Source organism: Barbatula barbatula (assembly GCF_947034865.1).
Source record: "Barbatula barbatula genome assembly, chromosome: 12".
In the NCBI taxonomy this organism is placed as follows: domain Eukaryota; kingdom Metazoa; phylum Chordata; class Actinopteri; order Cypriniformes; family Nemacheilidae; genus Barbatula; species Barbatula barbatula.
The window spans coordinates 16,551,188-16,572,592 of NC_136775.1; the positions used below are offsets into that span (position 1 = coordinate 16,551,188).

At 39.1% G+C, this 21,405-nt stretch overlaps 1 protein-coding gene across 3 annotated transcripts in view; it reads right to left on the reverse strand.

Annotated features, from left to right (window-relative positions):
- Nucleotides 1-1,517: 1,517 nt before the first annotated feature.
- Nucleotides 1,518-21,405, reverse strand: part of triob (trio Rho guanine nucleotide exchange factor b) — a 49,098-nt gene continuing 29,210 nt past the window's right edge. The window contains exons 28-50 of one of the 3 annotated variants that reach the window (XM_079469649.1): nt 19,244-19,527; nt 18,349-18,519; nt 17,208-17,297; nt 16,855-17,003; nt 14,437-14,503; nt 14,005-14,108; nt 13,859-13,928; nt 12,972-13,061; nt 12,786-12,878; nt 12,643-12,693; nt 12,478-12,555; nt 11,592-11,783; nt 11,079-11,259; nt 10,258-10,892; nt 8,472-8,722; nt 7,533-7,671; nt 7,428-7,455; nt 7,170-7,332; nt 6,439-6,560; nt 6,164-6,233; nt 5,704-5,904; nt 5,177-5,315; nt 1,518-4,746 (exon numbers count right to left, since the gene is read on the reverse strand). In XM_079469649.1, coding sequence (XP_079325775.1) covers nt 4,201-4,746; nt 5,177-5,315; nt 5,704-5,904; nt 6,164-6,233; nt 6,439-6,560; nt 7,170-7,332; nt 7,428-7,455; nt 7,533-7,671; nt 8,472-8,722; nt 10,258-10,892; nt 11,079-11,259; nt 11,592-11,783; nt 12,478-12,555; nt 12,643-12,693; nt 12,786-12,878; nt 12,972-13,061; nt 13,859-13,928; nt 14,005-14,108; nt 14,437-14,503; nt 16,855-17,003; nt 17,208-17,297; nt 18,349-18,519; nt 19,244-19,527 — 3,914 coding nt within the window. In that variant the 3' untranslated portion in view covers nt 1,518-4,200. Of the gene's footprint in view, nt 4,747-5,176; nt 5,316-5,703; nt 5,905-6,163; nt 6,234-6,438; nt 6,561-7,169; nt 7,336-7,427; nt 7,456-7,532; nt 7,672-8,471; nt 8,723-10,257; nt 10,893-11,078; nt 11,260-11,591; nt 11,784-12,477; nt 12,556-12,642; nt 12,694-12,785; nt 12,879-12,971; nt 13,062-13,858; nt 13,929-14,004; nt 14,109-14,436; nt 14,504-16,854; nt 17,004-17,207; nt 17,298-18,348; nt 18,520-19,243; nt 19,528-21,405 lie in introns of those variants that run through there. The other 2 variants (XM_079469648.1, XM_079469650.1) reach the window with 2 other exon arrangements.

Genomic DNA, 21,405 nt, shown 5'->3' on the forward strand with positions numbered 1-21,405 from the left:
AAAAACATTTGTAATATAAATAGGAAAGTGCCTTTGCAAATTCACCCATGGAGTCTCCTGAGGAATGAGATTTTTAATTAGTTCTGTGCAAAACAAAAAAGGGAACTTTGCTTCAGCGATTTGTGATCTTTTTGACACACCGCTGACCTATCGTAGTTATTTACGGTTACTTGAAAACATTTGTAGTTTACAACCAACATTGCTTGCCTATTTTATTCCATTTATATTAATGGCATATTTTATTTTGCCTACACATCAAATTCTTCAGAACTACAAGTAGATCTTACCTTCTAAAAATGTAATGTTTATTAAAAAATCATCCTGTACTACACAGCCTACACTTCGGTCTTTCGTCAGTGTACTGCCGTGAAAACTGACAACTTTGTAAAAGATCATATGAGCGGTCCAGGAAGACATTACTTCAGCTGCAGACCACAAACATATCAACATTTTTACACACGCATAAACTAAACACCAGCCCTTCAGACCTGCATGTTTAGTGTAAATGTACCCCCTGGTGGTACTGAAAGGGGCTCATCTGTGAATGCACTGAAACCTCCCCTTCAGCACTGCCATGGGAAAACAACTCATTTCACATCTGAATGACAACGAGCAAAGGACAAAAATGAGTCAAAAGTGATGCCCACTGCTTCTTAGAAAGTCGTTTCAATGCAGAAATCTTGATTCATGGAAGTATTATTTGTGAAAGAGAACTGAGATAATTATCATCCACCCCCAGCACCTTAGATGCCATCAGATGTTATCATCGTTGCATAATTCAGGATTGCTGTACGCATCATCCCATGCACAGTGTCGATTAAAGATGAAACAGTTAAAACAAATCTTATGTGGGCGTAGAGATGCGCTGCTCACACTTCATCAAAAACAAAGCACTTATATTCACACAATCGGCTTTACAACCACAGGTGCCCCACGTGTCAAAACAGCTCAGAATAAAGTCACGAACCTTTCTGCAAAAAGCAAAGTATTCTTCTTTTCTTACATGCAGTTACGCACGCATGCATGCAACTCGCCTGTACATGGACGTACAGTTGTTATAAAACAGCACGCAATTGTTATCAACATTACACGACTTTTTAATAGTGGATCGAAACCAACTGATGCATCTGAATGATTTGCTAAGAAACAAAACACCAAACGGACAGGTTCATTGAGTGTGTCAGCTTATACATGATTAAAATCAACTGCACAGTTTCAACTCTCCTAAAGAAATCTGCAAACTTGTCTCTTTGTTATGTTGCGTTGCATGCGCACTGTTAAATGAGGGGAGTTTTATTTCATCTCTTATCTTTTCTCTGGATCTTTAACAGTTCACTTTTCACATCTGCCTGTCCGGATGGTCTACCGGAGGCCTCGAGAGACCCAGACAGGAAACGTGTTTGAACATAAAAAATAAATTTAATGTGTAAACAATGTTACTGCGTGTACAGCACGATACAACAACGCACACGTGCCAAACCAAAATGGCACGTAATAAAAACACTGGAGGCAAGTGGTACCAATAAAATGTTTCCGATGTTTAATCTCAAAAATAACTGAGGGTAAAGTAACGTATGTACAGCACAGAATGTGCAAACAGTTATGGTTTCTGTACAAAGAAATATACATGCAAAAATAATCGTCAAAAACATTCAAAATGACATTAGACTGTAAAAAACAGGGTGTAGCTACGTTCAGGTTTCATGGTGTCTGTACATCTATACATTATAAGCTAACTTAAATAGGCCTACAGTTGAAAAGAAAACATACTGACCCAATGATTAACCTCGATCTTATATCCAGTAAATTACAAATACCAACCACGGTTGCTATTTTGGTCATTGTACCACTGCAACTTGAGTTGACCAAGATGCTTCTTCTTCTTCTTGTACAAGAAATGCAGTACATTATATTTAACCCAGAGTGAACCGAAACCAACAAATGTAGTCGGAATGGAATATTACTTGTCATTTAGTCATGCAAACTTACATTAGTAAGCGAAATGGAAATAAAAACTCCTTGCAATTCGACAATATGAAGCACTACATACTTAAATTCGATTAACAAAAACCGAACGAGACACAATAAATAAATCAACAATCAATACGGGTCAGGAGTCATAACTGCATTCATAACTTATTGGTACAAAAAGACAAGTCACCAAACAGGGAGAAGAATCGTTAAACTTTGGGTTAACAATACAAATCAATAGCGACATTCATAACGGAAGTGTGATGTAGACACAACCGATTTTACCAATGAGGCTTTAAGCTTACAAAATAATACTGACACAGAGAACTCGGCAAAAGAGCCACGGACACATCATAACATCTCAACTTGCAGTGGCCGACACGTGTACTTTACAACTGAACACAAATTATTATAAATATCTGCAAAATGTTAAAGCCCCAACATTGCACATAGAAATCTCAACAAATTACAAAGAGTGCACGTGTGCCACGGTTACCAAAACTCCTGCTTTCGGCGGCTTTCCACCTCGTACTCGTATCGGTCAAAGGTGACGTTCAGCCTGTGAGAAAGCATTGGAAACACTGAAAATGAACGTGAATGAAGCGCCAGTTTATTTACAACATAAGGCAGAACAGACACATGTGAAGCGTTTCTCTTTTACTCCTCTTGTTGGAAGAGCTGCAGCTGGTCGATAAGTTGCTTCAGGTTTCCAATATGACTGTACGCTTACCGAACCTGAAACTTTGTGCACAGCTAAAATGATCTTGAGATTAATGTCAAAATCGAGCCAATATCCGTATCTCCAAATAAGCTCTTCTCCAAAACGTTCAGGATAAAGAAATCATCTTTACTGTGCTTCTATACAGGGTTTGTACAAAATGCATCTTTCCTGAATGTATCTATTCAATTACAGTACTCCACTGAAACAACCTGACTGAAATACTGTCTGTACAAAAAGCTTAACCTTATCTGGCTCAGGAAACATAACCTTCGAAATAAGACATCAACAACGAAAAAAGCCCTCCCTTCTTAATTCACATTTTTTTTGTCGTCCATAAAAAGAAAGAAAAGAAGAAATGTGGCAGAAATGTTTTTTTTAAGGGTAGGGAAGGGGACTTCAGAGTTTTGTCAGCAGCAGTAAAACAGGAACCATCTCAACATACATTGTGGCTCTAAAACCATGATGAGATTTCAGAATATTTATTTATATTCTTTTCTGTATTTTCACCAGACTTCCTCCATGATTCGCCCAGAACTTCACGAGAAAGCGAATCCGACGTTACGCCACAGATTTTGTGACCAAAATATATTTCGTTTTTTGTGGACTATCCTCCAGACTAAGCAAGGAAAACATAACTGCTGTCGGTTGCTTCTATGTTTATGCTGCGTTCCAGACAGATTGTAATTCGGAGATTCTCTCACTTCCTACTTGAAGATAACGTCAAATAAGTGACAGATCAATCGTATTTCATACACACTTGGGTCAATAGTTTTGAAATACTTGACTTCTCAGGTTCTTTGAATGTATAGGTGTGTGTGTAAATGCTTTCGCAAATGTTCTTTTGTAGACATATAATATAAGTGCCTCAACATTGTAATATCTTGTACCAAATAATTAAGGAGCTTGGGCTGGATTCACAAAACATTTTTAAGAAGACATTTCTTGTTTACTTCCATATTTTTTCTTAAAATCATTTTTTCCCTCAAGATTGATTTACAGCATGTCCTTTTATTAAAAATATTTGAAAACTTCTTAGGAAGGAACATTCATACTCACTATGTATAATTTATCTTAAGAGCAAGAACAACATGTTTTGTATTAAAACAGTTTGGTGAATCCGGCCCCTGTATGATAAAATGGGACATTTTTGCTAATGTTACGCAAAGGGCGGCTACTTTAAAGATGCTAGAAGTTAAATTAGTTTCGATTTTTGTAAGCTTTAAACATTTTGAGTTTACAATTATTCAAAAATGTGGGGAAGAAAAACTTTTGACCGGTTTTGTATGTAATCATACATACTTACGGTATTACTGTATTGTAGTATAATTTTTACTGTAGTAAATTTCACCTTTCGTTATAAGACTTCGTTACACTGTTCTTATTTTGTGGCATGGTGAGCATAAAAAACATATTTTTGTTAGCATTTGACGTATGATTAACTGGACCTCATTTAAGTAGGAAGTGGGAAATTTCACCTCCGATTCTTCCGTCTGGAATGTAGCATTATCTCAGGTGTGGCTCATGAGACGGCCGTGCAGAAAGGCTTTGAGGGTTGCTATGGGCCGCAGATCATTCTGGTGTTTCCGGCGCTCTATAAAAGAGATGAGCCTGGAAGTGTCGAGGCGAGCTGAGCTCGACGCCGCGTTCGGATGCAGCCAGGGTTCCTCCCGCAGACAAACCTGCGCAGTGGGCCGTCTGCACGGTTCACCCTGCAGTAAGACGCGGATGAAGTCCCGCGCCACCTGGCTCACGCCGTAGAAATAATCCTCCGGGAAGCTGTAGTCGAGGCGGCAGATGTTCAGACAGGTCTCCTCGACGCTTTCATCCAGGAATGGGGAGGCCCCGCTGAGCATCACGTACGCCAGCACACCCAGACTCCACAGGTCAGACGCTAGAGCTACTGGCTCACCCAAGACCAGCTCAGGGGCGGAGAACTCAGGGCTGCCCAGCAGAGGGTGGATGTAGGGGGCGCTAGAGAGATGCGCCGCATCACCGAAGTCCGTCAGCTTGACGAGAGGCTGGGTTGAAGTATGCTCCATCACAACGTTTTCAGGCTGGGAAAGATACACAAGGAGAAAACATTAAGAGCATTTATTTGGTCATAGCAGGATAAACCAGACAGGGTGGTCAGGACAGCAATCTGAAGCTGAAGGGTTTAGTTTCACTAAAGGAATTCATTTATATGGAATAATTGGACACCTTGTTTGCATTGATTTGGGTTTTAACTATTTTATTATGCATGAAGAAAAACACTGGGGATCCATATATTAACCCTTTCACAAAATATCTTCATATCTTCAAAAAGACTTTCACAATACAAAGCAAACTATAAAAAATGTATGATCTCATAAATGAGACATTTCATTTGTGTGTACAATATAAATGACAAAAAATAATCACTGTATGTCTTATGTGTGGGCATCACTATTTTTGGGAAATTATTTATTAATTATTAATTGATCATGAACAAAGAGTAGGTCTCACCTTCAAGTCCAGATGAGCTATTCTGCATGCATGAAGGTAATGTAAAGCTTCTAAAATATCCCGCAGGTAAAGAGTCACTTTCTCTTCAGTCAGGTTCCCCCAGCTAACTATGTAGTCCAGAAGACGACCTTGATCGGCACTGAAAAAAATGTAAAGTATAAGAACGATACTATAGTTTCACATTTTCCCGTTAACCCCTTCGTGCATTGAAGTCCCTACAGTGGATGGTTATCAAGAAGTCATTTCCTGTGTTTGCATTGGTTTGATGCATAGTTGCACATCAGCCACTACACGGCACACTAGTGTATCTTCCTATACATGGTCACCTCCACGCCGTCCACTCGAATAGAAATGACGACGTGAAAGTGAGTAAAAAAAGTTTCTCAGGAGCAATAAGAACAAACAGGACATCCGGAGAGGTCTTTTTCATGCACGAAAGGGTTCAATAATGCTAAAGCACATCTTTTATAGCGATCATCATTGTATGAATAAATTGTCACAGATAAACAAATGGTAAGTTCACATACATGTCCAGGATGAGAATGTAACTGGCTGGGGTCTCATAGGTGTCCAGCACGGTCACCAGGTGAGGATGCTGAAGACACTGTAGGACGGCCAGCTCCTGTACCACCTGCTCTCGACGCATAAGCTTCTTATTTACAAGCTTAGCGGCCACAGACCGCCTGCTTCCTCTCTGCTCACACCACTTAGTGACAGCAAACCTGCCTCTATCGCCAGAGGCAAATCAAACATTAGCCTGTTTCAAATATTAGCATGTGAACAGAGACACATTTGTTTGTTTTATGCTGTTACTAAAGGGGTGTAATGCCAAATCATATTACAAACTACAATATGTATTGCAGAGCTATGACGAATTTACACAATCTAGTGTAGCTTTACACCATTGCATGCTATTGTTGTTTAGCTTCATTTATCTGAATGAAAATGTGAATATAAACAATATTATATACATGAACACTAATGTACCTCCCCAGTTCCATGACCTCAGTGTAGAGCGACTCAAAGTTATCCTTCCAGAGGATGCCGTCACAATTGCCTGAGATAAAACAACAACAAGTATTATTAAAAGTATCAACTGGTATTAAACTTCTCTTTTCAACTTCTCTCTGGGCAAAGATACAGATTCAAGATTAAACGGAGTTCTGCACATCAACACAAGACCTCAAAATTGTACATTTTAAAAGCAAATACATATTTCCTCATAAATCTGCAAAAAAGGTTTGCTGTCAAACTCGACTGACCGAGCACGCTGAGGTAGGCTGATGATGTCACTGAGCCTACGTCATTGGAGGCTATGCAGGTGTAGGTACCACTGTCGTCCAGTGCGACAGGTGAGATACGCAGGGTCACTTCACCTGTCTCGCTAAACATAGAGCAAACACATAGATACATTTATCAGCAGTGCCCAGAGGTCTGTCTATTTAAAACTTGAAAAATCTATTTAAGTCTCTCCAATAATCAAATAAACACTTAACAAAACATATGTTATGGCCATTCATTTGTCAGTTAAACAGGTGTTTAATAAGTGATATAATGTAGAAATGTACACAAAAAAACAACAACCTCAGGGTGATAAGTCCCATTTTGTGAGATTTGTCAAAAAGACCCATTGTTACTAAGGTTTATTCATTTTTATCCAATGTACTGTTTAAAAGCTTTAATCCTCAATACTGAATGTGCAAAAGTGGCTCAACTTTTTATACCGACGGTATTATTCGTAACTTGTGTATGAAATTACTCAAAATGAAAATCAGATGTTAAGTGCGAAGATGAGATTTAGGGATTTATGAAGTAAGTGTTAAAGTAAAATAGTAGCAGATTGGTTTCGCATTTAAACAGAAATGTGTTACATGTTTCGTTCAGTAAGATTATAAAAGTGCAAAATGACGTGTTCTCCATCCAAAGGCTCAAAAGCGCCCCCTGCCGTCCAGATACCTGCACTACATGTAATGCTGTGTGTGTGTGTGTTTACCTGTGCGTGAGAGTGTATCGGCCGCCATTGCTCAGAGTGCTCTGGTCAGGTCCTCTCCAGGAGACCGAGGCTTTGGGCTGCCCACAGATCTTACAGCGGAGAGTCACGCTGTCATCCCTCTCACACGTCGCCTCGCTCAGAGGGACAACAAACTCTGGGGGAACTGCTGCCGATCATTCAGAAACGTACAGTCATTCTCGTGTTTCGCATTATGACTTTTCGATTCGAGATTTCCAAGAACAACATATTCAAACTCACCATCATATATGTAGTTGGGATTCAAAAGCTGCAAAAAATAAGATGAGCAACATTGTAATGTCTCTTATTTAATGCTGTTAAAACGCTGCATGTTTAAAGCTATACCTTTACAGAAACTTTATTAGCTTGTGCATCTCGTGACTTGCGATAGCCGTTTTCCGGTTTGCTCTCCTTCCTGGCCTCTTTGTCTCTCTTTTCGGACTTTCGTCTGATGCGGAGGGCTGTGTGCCATGATGAAGACTTTCTAAGTATAAATAAAAAACAGTGTTTAGACGCAGAACTAGAAAGGTAAAGACTAGAAAATGTGCAAGTCAGGAAGAGTTTTTTACACTTAACAGTTCATTTAACAGCTTGTTTTCCTGTTGAGAGGTTGTGACACATTGTCAAAATAGCATCGACTGGCACTGATGGACTGTACTGATGAAAAGGGGTAACATTAAAGGAATAGATCACCCGGAAATCTAAACGCTGTCTTTGTTTACTCAACCTCAAATCTCTTATCAATTTATTTGTTTTGTTGAACACAAAGAAAGATATTTGGAACAAAGAGTAGGTCTGTTTGTACATTATCCCGCTTATTACACGGCTACTTGCCACGTGAGAAAACACTGGACATGAAATTCGAAATTGAAATATTTTATATGCTCTTTTTAAACAAATGCAGACCTTCCCCGAAGTACCCTAAGGGGCGATTCACATTTGGCGTCAAAGCACCCTCAAGTCACTCAAAACCTATATGTGACCTTTTCCTCCGTGGATCAAAAAAGAAGACATTTTAAGAAATGTTCATACAATGCCAAATGTTGTTTGGTTACTAACATTGTTCAAAATATCTCCTTTTGTGTTCTGTAGAAGAAAGTCGTACAGGTCTGGAATGACATGCGGATGAATAAATGATGATAGAATTGTTTTTTTTGAATGAACCATCCCATAACCAGTGCACATTTTACTAAAGAAAAATGTGAAATGAGTGATGGGACACTCCAGGATCCTGAAACACTGATTTATCCATCAATAACCAAAAATACAATAACCAATCCTCACTTGAGTGTTCCGTCGGGGTAGTCGGGGATGATGGTGGAGGTGTGACCCAGAACGTAGCCGGGGATCCAGCCCTCGGCCGCTGGGCCTTGTTCGGTGGAGGCACGGAAAACCAGAAACATGTTCTGCTGATTGGAGGCCAATATCTGCACAACCTCTCCTTGATATACACTGATCTCATCCTCCTTTAGAGCCACATAGTCCTGAGTCACCAACATGGTCGACACACTGCTGCTGCTGCTGCTGCTTTCACTCTGACAGTAGACACACAAACATGACACATCAACACAACACACTGTGCATTATTATTACTCAAATATGCATATTCAGCCGTATAAAGCATATGAGAAATTACATACAGGACAATATATTTAGTCAGTACGAGGAAAACATACAAGCAACAATTAAAGCAAGAGAAAGCATTTCTAGGAAAACCAGATTTACATGTCGAAGTCATTGAGTTTGGAAAATCCTCTTTTGAACTAAAGGATCAATCCCACTGACACCAAATACGTTGCACTTCCAATTAAAATATTTACATGAATACATATGGAAAATGCTTTACTTCAAAGTGACTTTATAAAGTGTCATCTATCTATCTATCTGTCTGTCTGTCTGTCCGTCCATCAATACATCCATCTATCTATCTGGTTCCCAGGGATTAAGACTTTATTCCTCACATTTTTCTCCCCCACCCAAAATTTTTATTTCCATCATAAAATACATCAATTCCATACCTGTATAAATGCCTTTGTTTGGTTGAACACGAAGGAAGATATTTGGAAGAATGTTAGAAACTGACATTTATGGGTTATCATTGAATACCATAGTGGAAAAAAACAAAGTGGTAGTCCAAAACTTTTTGCTTTGCCCAATTCATCAAAATATCTTCTTTTGTGTTAAACAGAACACAAAAAAATGGACAATATTTTTTCCTTCTATGGTAGATAATGATGCCCAGAAATGTCAGTTGCTAACATTACTCTAAATTTCTTGCTTTGTGTTCAATAGAACAAATACATTTTTACAGATTTGGAACAACTCGAGGAAGAGTAAATGAAGACAGCATGTTAATTTTTGGCTGTACTATCCCTTTAGTTCGATCGTATTTTTCAGAAAACAAGATTTAAACTTATAGTTGCTTCTCAAGTAAATCTGTCTTCATTTGTAGAAAGTTATGTAAAAATCAAGGCAAATTAGATTTTTTGCTTAATCGAGGCCTATGGAGTTTCCTTCTAGAGAACGGACTGAAGGCATTTTGATTTGTGCTCTAAAACTCTCCTGAACGAGAACATGACTCTAAGTTGAGTCATTTAAACAGTTTAAAGAGAACAAGCCCTTCTTCAGGATATTTTCTGACCAAACTTCCTGTTTAAATAAGACCTTTGTCATAACAGGAACGAAAATTGCACTCGTCAATGTTTTGGAATCCTAAAAACTCAATTTAAAGTCTGTCCAAAAGGCACAAGCAAGTTAAATAAAGTGTTAGTAAATGTTAGTTGGCTGGATCACATGCTCCCAACGCTCGTGTATTAGACCCTCATAGACAAAGAGAGAAAGAACGTCCTGCAGGTTGACAGCAGACACTCAGCACAGATGCTCGACTGTTCGGCCGAGTTAACTTGATGTTAGTGGCTGAGCACAATCAAACCACACCGGTTAATTTCCACATCAGCCTTTGAGAATCCTCTTCTAGTTCCAGGCCCAAGCACCCCAGCGGGTTAGTATAAAGCCGGACGTGGGGGTGAAGCAGAACTAGGCCTCGTTGGAGTTAGAGTTTGGCTCTTACCCCATTGCTGTGAGTGGAGTGCACAGAGTGCTCGCTGGTGGACGAGCAGGTACTGATGCGGTCCAGCTCCTTACTGTGAGCCGAGTGACGGCGGTTCTGACTCTGGACACGACTCTGCATCTCGCTCTGCTCTGTGTACGAGCCTGGCCTACCAGTGGGCGAGACTGGCATCGAGGCCCAAAACGGAGAGACCTTCTGAGCCGGGATGCTTGTTGTAAAGGATGTGAAGTTCTGATGGTTAGAGGGGGAGAGAATGGGCGAGGGCGCCCCAAGACGGGGCTTTGTTAGAGCCAGAGACAGGGGCGCGACTGTTGCTCTCGGGATGGGGGTCTCCTCATGTAGCTCCTTCAGAGGACTCTCGAGGACCTGCATCCTGGGGACCTCACCGTTAACGTCCTGGTCAGGGAGGGGGCACGTACCTGAGGTGCGGTCATCTGGGGCGGGGGCGTGGTGGTGCTGCACTGGCTGGGGGAGACGTGAGGACGGTTGAGGGATTCTGGAGGTCCGGGATCGCGAACCGCAGCCAGGGCCAATGGCTGAGCTGCTGCTGCCTCCTGGCAGTCCGCTGCTGCTGGGGCCGCTCAGACCGCTCGCCCCAACGTGGTTCCGTTGGTATTCGATGGGTGAAGTCAGTGCTGAGAGAAAAGAAAATGTAGAATCAGACATCTGGACATGAATGAAAATGTTAAGATGGAGAATGGATCAAAACAGGAACGAATCTCACATCAGGCAATTATTTCACTTTTGAAGGTTGTGAATGTTTCTCTAAAGTGCTGCTATGATGGGCACTTTGGGTATTATAAGAGATACACTTTCGTTACCATTGAGGAAGTTTCTCTGGTTCTCCAGGATACTGCTGATCTGCTGGATCCAGGCCTGGCAAACCAGTCGGTTGGAGGAGTGGATGACATAGTGTTCTGTACTGCCAGACGATGATCTCGACGTCAAAATAAATTTACAAGCGTCATTGTCAGGACTCTCTTCTAGACCCAACCAACTGACCTACAGGTCAGAAAGAGATTTTAAGCAAGGAGAGCGGGTAGAATACCGTGTATGGGGTTCACAGCTTGGCTGGTTAAAGCTGGTCTCCCAGCTTGGTTTTAGCTGGACAGACTGGAACTCACCAGCTAAAATCAGCTGAGCACCAGCTTGGCAAATCTGGAAACTTGCGGGTCTTAGCTGGGTACGGATGGATGTAGCTGGTTTAAGCAGGTCCACACAGCCTGGAAAAACTGGTCAAGCTGGTGTTAAGCTGGTGGGTTCCAACCTGTCCAGCTAAAACCAGCTAAAACTAGCCTAACCTTTTTTCAGTAGGGTTAGTAAAGTCTACATACTTTTATGCTGTTCTTAAACAGATAGCCTGGCATGGAGAAGCCCTTCTTCTTATCCAGAGGTTCACTGAAGATAACTATCTGCTCAAAGAGGAAGACGCGCCTCTCCTTCATGCGGGCAAGAAGACCACCGTCCTGGTCCGAGACCATGAAAGTGTCCTGGAGCAGCAGTCGACCCTGGGCTACGATCTTACCCTTACACATATATAATGGAACAAACCGAGAATTAAAAACACACAAAGGAAAGTTAAAACAAGGGAAAATAAATAAAATGGCACAGTTAAACTGTTAAGGGGTCACTCCCTTTTAATCACCAACAAGTTGTTTCAAATCTGCACACATTTCTTTGTTCTGTTGAACACAAAAGAAGCATGTGGAAAACAAAACCGTACTGCGGCTCCATTTCCTGCCATGGAAGTCAATGGTGCCCCAGAACAGTTTGGTTGACAAATATCTTCTTTTGTATACAGTGTAATGATAAAATGTATACAGGTTTGAGGAAACCAGAGGGTGAATGATGACAGAACTGTTTTTAGCTTTGCCTTCCTCACACAACAACTGCAACTGCACACAGACAAACATAGGCCGCACTCGAGAGGTGGTCTCCCATCCCCAGATCCATCGCCTCCTTCGCTTTGACCCGCCAGCCTGACAAGCGGGTCTGTATACGGCGCCACCATGGCAGCAGGATCAGATGGCTGTTTGTCGGAACTGGATTACTTATCCCTGTTGCAAGTCTTGTCTATGGTGTATTGTGTACATGTTTTTCTCCTCACCTTCCCCATGTTATGCTTTATCTTCTTCTAAAAATACATTTCGTTGCACTGTACTTGTATGTGTGTAATGACAATAAATTGAATCCAAAAATCCAAAGATAGAAAATGCTTACATCGAAGCCCTGGAGGCGTCCGACATTCATCATGTCATTGCAGCGTTTAGGAACAACACACATGACTTCTACTGCTTTCTGTGAACAAACACACGAGACAATATATAGTTAACACGCACCAATAATGTAATACTTTGGCCTAGACGTGTCATCAAATATCCTTACCTCTAGTTCTATAGTGTCCAAGCTAGCCTTTTTGGAGAACTTGAGGAAATCCTACAAAGAATCAACCAGAGACAGTCATTTTATGATGAAAGAACACAAAAAGACAATCTCTTTTTAATGGGATTTTTTACGAGAGCCCTGACCTTCAGCAGAAGCTGGTACTTCATGATCCTCTGTACGGGTTTGATCAGCAGATCTGTGATCTGTAGTCTGTGACCCAACCTCTGCTTCAGATCCTGAGGGAGATGAGTAAAGACGAGACAGTCCGGTTATCACAGTCTGTCTCACTGTTTATGAGTCATATTTAAATGTCAGACGGAAACTCTTACATCAAAATATGTGTCGATGTACTCAGAAACAATGTGCTCTGATTTGGGCTTGTTTTGACAGTAGACGATGTACATGTGCAATCTTCTTTCCTGTAAATATAAACACATCAAATTCAGAAATAGATATTATGAGAAAAATATTTCGTAATTACTTTTCATCAATGTTGACATTATTTTGCTTTAACGCATTAGTCCAACCAAAGCTTCCCAAACGGGGATTTGGGAACCCCTGGTGCTTCAAGAAGGAATTGCAGGAGTTCATGAGTTGGTATATTACATGTCTAGCTGTGCATAATGTACTGTCCAAGTTATTTCTCAGGGGGTATCCCAGAGTTAAATTACAAAGAAATGTTACGAGTTTAGTACTGGTTATGTATACTACTGCTAGAAACTACATACAAAATAAGTATTTTTGAGGTTAAATGTGCTTTTAAAGGGGTCATATGGCACGAATATGTGTGTATTCTGAAATTAGAAAGAAAATGTAGGGCGGGACTTGATTTTGTCAATTGAAAGGGGAAGTTGGGCGTTGCTAACAAAATGGAGGCAGTTTTGAATGACCATTTTGCAGTCAGTCATTGGAGCCCTAAGGCTGTTCCTGGGGAAGTGAATGTTTTCGATTAAAGATTACGACGGCACACAAATGTTCAAAATGTGAGAAAGTGAATTGTCAATTTAAATTTCATGGTCTTTAAACAAAAATTTCTATTAGCACGGAAATGCTTTTTAGAAGTTGGAAACCTAACAGCTAAACACTAGTGTGCGACTGCAGTATGTGTTCATGCAACCAATAGACAATAAAGAGAATCAGTTTTTGAACACTGAAATGATTATTTTTATTTTTGAATATAGTTGAAACTACACTGAACAATGAAATGATTTCCTACTTGTCTGATAAACAGCGGTGCGAGTCTATCAGGATCCTCCAAGCACTTCTCCAGTTCACCAAGAAAAAAGCTGCAAAATTCAGAGTCACAACATCAGTGAGCGGACATGACCTAACTGGAGATTTGTGCGTTGTATTCCCACATACTCTTTATGCCATTCATAAATCTGGTAAATGTTCCCAAAGACGATCTTGTCTTTTCCCTTCATGTCGTCTGGAACGCCCTCCTCCTTCATCCTGCTCATGTATCCCTGCAGGTGCCGGAAGACATGGACACGGTTACCACGGCGACAGCCAAACATAAAACGCGATCTCAAAGAGCCCTCGTTCTAAGGAATCGGCGAATCCAAACACCTCTCATTTCCTGTCCCGCGCTGTGCCAGTACAGCTGACACAAGACATTCAGAGAGGCTCTTCAAAAGATCAATTCAGCACAAACTCCAAAAACAGATGCTTACTGAATGAACACAATTCAATTCTGACGGCAGCCACCAATTATGACCGTCTGTCGGTCTGAATGCTCTCAAATCCATCATTACTGTCACCATAGTGATTTCACTGAACTGAAGATATGCCCACCTCCACAACGGCGCCAAGGTCTCTCACATAATCTCTCTCTGTCTCCACCAGCTCCAGCAGAACATAGCTAAACACGACGGAGAGAATCACACGTCAGACTCAAATAAAACAAACTATTGTTCCAAAACTACTGTGCCACAGAATTGGATATACATACTGTATATTAATATATAGAGATTTATATAGCTTCTGTCACACACTGCAGTGTCTTACGCATGAATAAGAAATACAGAATATTGATCGTCATCTAAGCTTTCATCTAGATGAATCGCATTCAGAATAAAAGTAATAACTATAGTATTTAAACTGTCGGAATTGCAGCATACTTTAGTATATTATGAAAATTATAGTACACTATACTTTAGTATATTATAGAAATTATAGTACACTATACTTTAGTATATTATAGGAATTATAGTACACTATACTTTAGTATATTATAGAAATTATAGTACACTATACTTCAGTATATTATAGAAATTATAGTACACTATACTTTAGTATATTATAGAAATTATAGTACACTATACTTCAGTATATTATAGAAATTATAGTACACTATACTTCAGTATATTATAGAAATTATAGTACACTATACTTTAGTATATTATAGAAATTATAGTACACTATACTTCAGTATATTATGAAAATTATAGTACACTATACTTCAGTATATTATAGAAATTATAGTACACTATACTTCAGTATATTATGAAAATTATAGTACACTATACTTCAGTATATTATGAAAATTATAGTACACTATACTTTAGTATATTATAGATACTATAGTACACTATACTTTAGTATATTATAGAAATTATAGTACACTATACTTTAGTATATTTTAGAAATTATAGTACACTATACTTCAGTATATTATGAAAATTATAGTACACTATACTTTAGTATATTATGAAAATTATAGTACACTATACTTTAGTATATTATAGGAATTATAGTACACTATACTTCAGTATATTATAGAAATTATAGTACACTATACTTCAGTATATTATGAAAATTATAGTACACTATACTTTAGTATATTATAGAAATTATAGTACACTATACTTCAGTATATTATAGAAATTATAGTACACTATACTTCAGTATATTATAGAAATTATAGTACACTATACTTTAGTATATTATAGAAATTATAGTACACTATACTTCAGTATATTATAGAAATTATAGTACACTATACTTCAGTATATTATAGAAATTATAGTACACTATACTTTAGTATATTATAGAAATTATAGTACACTATACTTCAGTATATTATGAAAATTATAGTACACTATACTTCAGTATATTATAGAAATTATAGTACACTATACTTCAGTATATTATGAAAATTATAGTACACTATACTTCAGTATATTATAGAAATTATAGTACACTATACTTCAGTATATTATGAAAATTATAGTACACTATACTTCAGTATATTATGAAAATTATAGTACACTATACTTTAGTATATTATAGAAATTATAGTACACTATACTTTAGTATATTATGAAAATTATAGTACACTATACTTTAGTATATTATAGAAATTATAGTACACTATACTTTAGTATATTATGAAAATTATAGTACACTATACTTCAGTATATTATGAAAATTATAGTACACTATACTTTAGTATATTATAGAAATTATAATACACTATACTTCAGTATATTATGAAAATTATAGTACACTATACTTTAGTATATTATAGAAATTATAGTACACTATACTTCAGTATATTATGGAAATTATAGTACACTATACTTTAGTATATTATAGAAATTATAGTACACTATACTTTAGTATATTATGAAAATTATAGTACACTATACTTTAGTATATTATGGAAATTATAGTACACTATACTTTAGTATATTATAGAAATTATAGTACACTATACTTTAGTATATTATGAAAATTATAGTACACTATACTTTAGTATATTATGGAAATTATAGTACACTATACTTTAGTATATTATAGAAATTATAGTACACTATACTTCAGTATATTATGAAAATTATAGTACACTATACTTAAGTATTGTTTGTTTACCTACAGTAAATTGATAAACAGTAGTAAACTGTACAATATTTTTGGATGTATATTTAGAAAAGGACATCAATCGAGCATTTTTATTTTATATTGTTAATATAATTTATAATCTAATACATAATTTCTATAATTTTACATTTCTATTCATAGATATGATACAGTATAAATACAAAAATGTTTTTGGTCGGTCTTACCCCTCTAAAGTAAACACACCTATAGGCTATTCTTTCAATGAACTAGATGTTTCTGTCTGATCAAATCTTTTTAAAGGAAAGTGTTGTCAGGGCAGCACAGGAGGTTTTGCAACAGAGCTAATATATGAATATTTGATGGACGCACTGTCGTCTCTTGAGGAAGCCAGTCTTGCGTTCGTCCAGCTCATCGATGGGAGACGAGGAGGACAGGAGGGAGTTCTCTGAGGGGTTGCAGGAGGGGCTGCTGCTGTTGCCCTGTTGGACAGGTAGAGAACTGGGCCTATCCTCTAGATTCTGAGAGAGAGAAAATCGATTTAGAGACCAAAACTAAGTGTCAAAAGGCTTTCCTGTAGCTCAGTGAAAGAGCATGGCGCTAGCAATGCCAAGGTCGGGGATTGCACATACTTAGAAACAAATGTGTAGTATAATGCAATGTATGTCGCTTTGGATAAAGGCGTATGGCAAATGCGTAAATGTAGATGTAAAAACATTTCTCACCATTTTGCTCTTCACGAGTTCTTCAATGGCGCTAACCAGCTCAGTCGCACTCGGGGTCTCTGAGCTGCTGGGACGTCCAGACAGACGAGCCTACACATCAGAAAAACCAAACATTGATGGGAATCATACCAAAAAACAAAACTACGAGCCCAGGCGGTGGACGACATAAACATGTAAAGACCAACTTAATCTATCTTAATCATCAGAGAGTTTGTTCTTTGTGAAACTGCTGACTAAAACATAGACTGTTTATTTATGGTAAAGTACAAAATTGATTTAATGACCGCATAAATTTCCTTTGAAGTGTGCTAGAAACTAGGTCATGATGAGACCGAACATGTCCCTTGAGGTTGCGCTTACATGTCTGAATGACTAATTCAGATTTATCAGCTATTAACATTGGGTTCAGAGCTGAAACATCAACCGCAAAGTCACTATAGGTGATGTAAATCTGCACAGATGCTCACCATTGTAGCGCCGGACGGAAAGATTCCGGTCCAAATATGGTAATGGTGTGGTTTCTGGATTAGTCAGCCAATCAGGGGCCATTTCTGATCGGAAGGGAGTAATACGGGGCGGAATGGAAGTGGGTTTATTTAAGAGTAAGTGCGCCACACATGACAGCCATCGCATGTGATCACACGCGCTCCTGAATACTCCGTTAGGGGGCACACGGCGGGTCACGGACAGAAGGGCTTTTCTCAAGCTATAACAGTCCAAAGCGTATTTGTTTTAGAAATGCCTAACAATAAAATGAGGTCTTTGCCTCTAAGCGATCGGTGTGGCAGGATGTGGAGTATTCAAATGACGTTTACAAAGAAGGAAGAGACAAAGTTTGGAAAAATTGGAAAAGACGAGGAAAAACTACATGGAGAGATATGGAAACTGAGACAAAACAGAGGCAGAACAAAAATCAACATAATGCTGGAGAACATTCAAAACAAAGAGAAAACAAACAGCAGTTAGAAACCTCTAAAGGACTCTTCCTTTAAAAGAATATAACACCAAAACAAAACAATAAACAAAACACGTCCGTATTTCAATAAACTCATAAGGTACAGATCAAATTTCTGATCATGAATATGCAAAAACCTGATGGTGTCAGACGATCTATCCCAGCAGCCCTGTGGCTGACATTTACCTTGTCCTCCTGTGACTCCTGGTGCAGAAGACTGTGCTGCTGGATGGCCATAGGGGGCGGCAGGGGAACCGAATCCGGCCCTTCTTCTCCCTCCTCCTCACCACAGCTCTGCATCCCGGAGGAGGACGACTTCGACAGGGTCCCGCTGCTCAATCCCTCGTTTCTCATCCTCTGTGAGGACAGGAGAGCGAGACGAGAGAAACAAGGAGTCAGAGAGCGTCGTGTTATGAAGTATCTTAGCAGCTGTGGCATTTTTCTACCTAAAAGGTTCCAGCGGAAACGCGGCACTGTATTTATAACGGCTCTGTACTGGAAACCACCAGATATAAATAACACACAGTTAGAAATCATAATGTGCAGCGCTGAAAACAGCCGGAACGCTACATTTCCCGCGGCCTACATTAAGATGATAAATTATACAGTTGGTAGGAATATAAAATAATATGCGTATTAAGTCATCCGGTACCTGCTTTAACCCAACAAAATCTATTGTTTCTATTAGGAACCTTATTTCACACCGCCCTAATAAATTGTTTAGAATACCCACTAAAGTGCATTTATTGGTATATGTTACCCGAATAATTTAGCTTCAAAACTGGCCAAATACAACAATCCACTCAAACGTCTGCTATTGCTAAAAATGCTTGTTTAAATAAAAAAGTCGTCTGTTTAACTTAAATGTAACTATTTAACATAAACATCTTATTTTTTATTCTATCAATTCTTTTGCATAGTGCCCACATTATATGATATTTAAAATATATATAATGTTTTCATTAGCTATTGTCTGTATATTGCTTTTTTTCAAAGCCAGATTTTTCTCTCCGTTAGTGTTTAGAAGATGTTTTTATCATTAGGTCTGAAAGTGTTTGCGCATTGACTTCCGTTTACCGACCTCTTCAAAGGTCTCGTCCTGCGGTGTGGCGGCGTTGTCATCGGAGTCTTTCAGCGAGCCAGCGTCTGCGCTCTTACGGACGTCTCGGCTTTTCTTGTGCTTGTGTGCAAGTTTTTTGACATGGCCGTCCGCTTTGCCGCTGCTGAGGCGTCTGACTGGGCTGGTCAGCCACTTGCGCAGGGTGTTTCCGGGCCGCTTGGGTCCGGGGGAGCTGTGCAGGTGACCCGGCTGCAGTGTGGCACTGCCTGACAAAACTCCTTCATTACTGGACACTGACAGTGTGTCTGCAGATAGAGAGACAGAGAGACAGAAAAGGACACATTTGATTCAATTTACATTGAAAACAATTCCATTTATTTGCCTGTTTAATCACTTATTTGTACACTGACCCTCTATAGTGATGCAGATCGTGCTTCTATCTACAGAGCTTCTGTTCTCAAACAGCTCTTTAAAGACTCCAGTCTTATATAAACCTTGCTTAAGATATTCTGTTGAGTCTATTGATGTGCAGAAGACCTCGGAGGTTTAGGGGGAGGAGTGCAAAACTAAAGAGCACAAGTAGCTTGTTATTGATCGTCTATTTATAAATGAATATATTTGTACACTTTCTCAACCGTGACTCAAAGTGTAGGACGCACGGAGGAAGACAAATCTCATATTATTGAACATAAAATCAAACATTTGTTCATTTGTTAAGTTGTCGTTACACTTTATGAGAATAATATTGAAATCTGTAATGGCACTTGTGAATCTTCATTCTTTAAATGATGTTCTGACGGAACAAACCGCACAGGTGTTCATCAGATTACACATCAAAGTTAAGAAGTCAACAAGAGAAAGGATGTTCTGACGGATTCTGTCTTCACACACACACACTCGCGCACACACGCAGTCCTCATGTCAAATAATATTCACAGGAGGCCCTTGACAGCTGTCATATCTGCATCCCTTGAGTCACGCTGCCCCCTGCAGTCTTGGGTGAATTCATGATTTGAAATGATGCGAAAGCTGTTTAATACGAGAACTTGAAATGTATGTGTGCGATCGCTTTCAAACACCCAAGACAAATATAAATCCTAAATGAAACACAAACATCTTCTCTGACAAAGTTCTGACTTTATTCATGTTTGAGAACTTTCTAAACTACACAATTGCTTTCAAGAGCTGAAGCAGTATAAAGGTTTCTAGAAAACCGAACACAACCCTTTTCAAGACTCGTATCTTAGATTTAGATCGAAAGTCATTTCTACAACGTGACGGTTTTTTGTTTGGGTGATCTATGCCTTTAAAGGTAACCATTTCGCTGACAATGTGCTAACAGAACACCAACCGTCACATAATAAAAGACAGACCGAGATATTTACATGCAGTCCAAGTTATCACCCAAACGTCATTTGTGTGCAAAATGTAACTAAAGTGACAAAAACTGTGAGAACCATTTATATTAATATCTATAAAACAGACCTAAACAACAAATATGAACAAATAACAGAATACAGGAATACAAACAGCAGGTTCAGCGACATCCATGACTAAGCTCCAACATTTTCATGACATTATTCAATTTATTGCGAATAAATCATGAAACGATATACTGTATTGATCAATACATTCAATCCATACGATAAAATAGCACATAACATAAGGTTAAACCTTTCTAGACTTTCGTGACCCTTAAAAACACATTATATGACCACAACTTTCCAAACCTAGAATAACTACCCAAATTCCTCATCTCACAAAGTAACTGTATGCATGTGTTGTATTATCTATCGGTGCCGTTGTCCACATACCCAAATCCAGCAGCCAATACTTGCAGTTGTCTGAGCGTCCTGAAGCTGAACCCATGTGACAGAGCCGACCGACTGATACAAACGAGTGAATCCCATGTGCCATGTCACGAAAGAGATCTCGGGAGCAAAGCAAGCTCACTCCACTACATTCAAAGCATTTCACCGCATAACACAGACACTGAGAGAGTGATGGACCACGAGAGAGAGAGAGAGAGAGAGAGAGAGAGAGAGAGAGAGGGAGAGAGGGAGGGAGGGAGAGAGAGAAATAGGGAGGTTTGGTGTTCCATGCACAGCTGTGACCGACTTCTGCTCGGAATGAGGGAGAGAGAGGAAGGGACGGCCGGATGAGAGGAAAGAAAGTTGACCGGC